Source organism: Calidris pugnax, unplaced genomic scaffold (assembly GCF_001431845.1).
Source record: "Calidris pugnax isolate Ruff unplaced genomic scaffold, ASM143184v1 scaffold371, whole genome shotgun sequence".
NCBI classification, from domain to species: domain Eukaryota; kingdom Metazoa; phylum Chordata; class Aves; order Charadriiformes; family Scolopacidae; genus Calidris; species Calidris pugnax.
In genome coordinates this window covers 1,412,926-1,413,293 of record NW_015091373.1, presented here as the reverse complement: position 1 = coordinate 1,413,293, position 368 = coordinate 1,412,926, and the positions used below count along the sequence as shown (strand labels likewise).

The 368-nt window shown below is 71.7% G+C and overlaps 1 protein-coding gene across 1 annotated transcript in view; it reads left to right on the top strand.

Annotated features, from left to right (window-relative positions):
* The first annotated feature begins 18 nt into the window (after positions 1-18).
* ISG20L2 (interferon stimulated exonuclease gene 20kDa like 2) overlaps positions 19-368 on the top strand; it is a 4,028-nt gene continuing 3,678 nt past the window's right edge. Inside the window, exon 1 of the mRNA XM_014961280.1 lies at positions 19-355. Within this exon, the coding sequence (XP_014816766.1) occupies positions 143-355 (213 nt within the window). The 5' untranslated portion in view covers positions 19-142. The remainder of the gene's footprint in view (positions 356-368) is intronic.

The window sequence follows — 368 nt, the reverse complement described above, 5'->3', positions numbered from 1 at the left end:
GGCCACCCCCCAGCCTCCTTCTGTCACCCGGTCCTCTACACCCGGCCCCCACCCCGACACCCAGAAGGGCCCCCCCGGCCCAACCCGCGGCCCGGCCAAGAGACACCCGAAAGCCCCCGGCCTCCCAGTTCAACCCAGCAAAATGGTGGCCATCGACTGCGAGATGGTGGGCACGGGGCCGGGGGGTCGTACCAGCGCCCTGGCCCGGTGCAGCATCGTGGGGTACCACGGCGACGTGATGTACGACCGCTACGTCCGCCCCCCCGCCCCCGTCGTGGACTATCGCACCCGCTGGAGCGGCATCCGCCCCCACCACATGGACAGCGCCGTCCCCTTCCTCACGGCCCAGAGAGAGGTGCGTCCTCCTC